At 38.9% G+C, this 3,396-nt stretch overlaps 1 protein-coding gene across 2 annotated transcripts in view; it reads right to left on the bottom strand.

Annotated features, from left to right (window-relative positions):
* Positions 1-916: 916 nt before the first annotated feature.
* The window catches only part of stap2a (signal transducing adaptor family member 2a), a 7,019-nt gene continuing 4,539 nt past the window's right edge, over positions 917-3,396 (bottom strand). The window contains exons 8-11 of one of the 2 annotated variants that reach the window (XM_014020937.1): positions 2,931-3,033; positions 2,737-2,832; positions 2,528-2,659; positions 917-2,443 (exon numbers count right to left, since the gene is read on the bottom strand). In XM_014020937.1, the coding sequence (XP_013876391.1) occupies positions 2,388-2,443; positions 2,528-2,659; positions 2,737-2,832; positions 2,931-3,033 (387 nt within the window). In that variant the 3' untranslated portion in view covers positions 917-2,387. Of the gene's footprint in view, positions 2,444-2,527; positions 2,660-2,726; positions 2,833-2,930; positions 3,034-3,396 lie in introns of those variants that run through there. The other variant, XM_014020946.1, reaches the window with a different exon arrangement.

Here is a 3,396-nt window from a genome sequence, read left to right as displayed (position 1 = left end):
ACCCATAATTGGGTCCCAAGCCCAACCAAAGCGCAGTGGTTCCCAAACTTTTCAGCTTTTGACCCACAAAATAACAGTAGCAGAGACCTGTGCCCACAACTATTTTTGGATGATAAACATACCCATAATTGGGTCCCAAGCCCAACTTTGGGAACCAAAGTGCAGTGGTTCCCAAACTTTTCAGCTTTTGACCCACAAAATAACAGTAGCAGAGACCTGTGCCCACAACTATTTTTGGATGATAAACATTTGTATCAGTTCAACTAAACATGGGCATAGTAACAATATTTTTATACTACATTCATCCATTTTAAACATACCAACCTCACTCCTTTGTAACAACTAAGGCAAAACTGTAATTAATTCAGAAAATCTTTTCAGGACCCCACCTTGATGTTTTAGGACCCCACTTTGGGTCCCGACCCCAACTTTGGGAAACACTGAGTTAGACAGGCATTTTTATAAATTAATTCAAGTAAAAAAAAACAAGTGTTAATAAATAAAGTACAACTAAAAAATAAAATAAAATAATAAACAATGGTAGTATTATATAAATAAGTACCCAGGTACTGAGGTACCTATAATTACCAAATACTTACCTGTTAATTAAACATGATTTTATGTAAAAGTATTTACAGAGAAGTTATAGTCTTTGTGAAAGATGATGCTTATTTTCTTTTGACCATGTGGTGAAAGAGAGTAAAAACATTTTCATTATAATTTGCTCAATTAAAATATCTACAAAATCTGGGAAAAAAAGGCAAAGAAAGAAAATACGTTTTGCCTTTTTTTTTGTGCCCCCAGCCAGAAAATAAACATTTCATTTTCAGTGTTCTGCAGTTCCCAGAGCTCCAAAATACTAAAAATTGTGTGTTGTTAAAAGGAGAGTTGAAGAGAAGTGATGGAGTGAAAACTGTTATAAATAAATGTTTCTTTTAATTTTTAGAATAAGAAGTCACCAGTTCACAATTAACACACAACAAACCATGCAAAACAATTTAATGCCTTCAATATTTATCAAACATATACTTTTGGAGGTAACCAAGAAGACAACATATTATATACAAACATTCTGTAAACTGTTCATTGTGGGAGAAAAAAAAGACACACGTGAGTCAGTTGTTCACAGTTTGATAGCCTACCAGAGCAGGAGACAGAACTGTCAGATATGAGTTTGAGCACCTTCAGGTCTGAATTCAGGTAAATAAAGTAAAGATACAAGGTATAACACTGTCAAAAAGTCAGGTTCACTTTGCAACATTAAAAAAACCATCAGGCACTTGTTCTTTCTCAGTGTGCTGATGAAACTTCTGTTGTTGCCATTTACAACTTTTCCACTAGAGGGCGCCCTCACAGATGGAAGATTTCTTTCTTTCTTTCTTTCTTTCTTTCTTTCTTTCTTTCTTTCTTTCTTTCTTTCTTTCTTTCTTTCTTTCTTTCTTTCTTTCTTTCTTTCNTTCTTTCTTTCTTTCTTTCTTTCTTTCTTTCTTTCTTTCTGTCTAAGAGCTACAGTAGAAGATTAGGGCCACAGAGCAAAAAAATAACAATAATAAATAAATCTGACTATTTTCTCAGGATTCTGGCATTAAAGTCAAAACTCAGGAAGAGATATTTTCTCTGAATTCTGATTTTTTTTTTCCAATTCTGAGAAAAAATTCAGAATTCTGAGATTAAAATCAGAACTCAGGATTCTTTTTTTGCCTTGTGACCCTAATCCTCCTGCGTAGAGAACAATGGAAAGTCTTAGCACCGCAAAACACATTTACAACATTAGAGAGCACGAAACCAGGTAAAATATGCATACAGTTACAGTAGAGCTGTCAGTCGTCGAGCCRACAACGTGTTGACGGTTGTTTATCAGTCACGTAAACTGTGGCTCTCAGGGCAGTAGGCGAACATTGTGCGGTTTTCAGTTTCTGTCCAGCTCATCCAGTATTTCCTCTCTCAGTTTTGTARTGGGATAAAAGAAAGGAAATTCTGAGCTTGTCCGTTTCACTTTCACAGACTATCACAGACAGCAGCTTGTTGCTCTGGTGTACTAGATCATTTAGTTTCCAGTGTTGTAGCAGAGAGGTCAGCAGGTCAGCACCTATAGAGTTGGGCTCAGACAGGAAAACATTGGGTTCAGTTTGTAGTCTGTCACGTGTTCAGCTGTACTGATTCTCAGTGACTGGGTTTCGTTGTGCAAGTGGACAGAGCACAAGTAGGTCATTTCTCCACCAAGGCATCAGTGTCCGTTTAGCCACATCAAGTTCATCATTGGCACACAACACTTTTCCCCTCCCTGTAAGACAAAGTGGTGGTTTTGACTCGTTTTCCAGCCGAGAAGGCACAGAAGCTGAACACCAGAGACTGAGGGTGTTCTAACGGGAAGGTTCGCCCCGWCGTCACTCCTGGCTGGTTCGCCTTTTCTCCAGTGTCTTTTTCAGTTCCTCATTGAGCGCTGTGGAGAGACAACAGACAACCAAACAAACTTAGAGCTAAAATCACAGCTGCCGAGTCAGCCGGCACACCCTTCAGCTCTTACTCTGTGAGAGAGGCGAAGGAGACAGGACGAGACGCTTCATGGGGTTGGTGGGCGAGGCCGGCACGGGCGAGGCGGTCCGGCTGCGACGGTCCGAGACGGGAGACCTGGACAGAGGGCTACTGCACCAACGATCTGCGTGAGAACAGAAGCGGWGATTATTTCCTGCTGTCTGTCACAGCCTGCGTGCTGTTTTACTCACGGAGATGAACCTTGTTTTGGAGGCAGAGCGGGGGCCTTCGGGAGGGGGCTGGTCGGGGCAGTGTGAAGAATCCGCTCCCCATTTTCATCATTAGCAGAAACGTATGCTGATAATAGAAACACACTTAGATTAGTTCCTTCTTATAAGACGAGAAATAAGCACAAAAAAACAAACAAACAATTGTATGTTTTTGTTTCATCTCACTGATGTTTTCCTCATACGGCTCCTCYAACAGGAAAGGCTGCAGAGTGCCTGCTGTTCTCTCCACCAAGGCATCAATGACCTCATGTAGYGTAGCACAGGGAATCTGCAGGAGGAAATGACCATCTTCATGTTGCACTTTAATTTTCTTTTTCTTTTTTTAAATAAAAAGTCAGAATATAATTACTATGATTAAAACACATGAAGACAGATTTAGAAGTTGTTCTTTTCAGAAATGAACTCAAACAAGGTGAAGCTTTGAAACAAGCTGAAGCAATAAAAGAACATGAAGCAGTTTAAAACACTGCATAAAACAATGATTATAGATAACAAGAGAAGTAACCATTTTTATTGTTACTATCACCAATTATTAGTGTTTGTGACTCAACATTGCATTATTGTCATAAGATGACACTCAAAGGGGTTCTACTTTATGGTATGTTCTTTATCTTTTATTATATATTATATA

The sequence above is a fragment of the Austrofundulus limnaeus genome, unplaced genomic scaffold (genome assembly GCF_001266775.1).
Source record: "Austrofundulus limnaeus strain Quisiro unplaced genomic scaffold, Austrofundulus_limnaeus-1.0 Scaffold3, whole genome shotgun sequence".
In the NCBI taxonomy this organism is placed as follows: Eukaryota; Metazoa; Chordata; class Actinopteri; order Cyprinodontiformes; family Rivulidae; genus Austrofundulus; species Austrofundulus limnaeus.
This window is presented reverse-complemented; position numbering and strand designations above follow the sequence as displayed.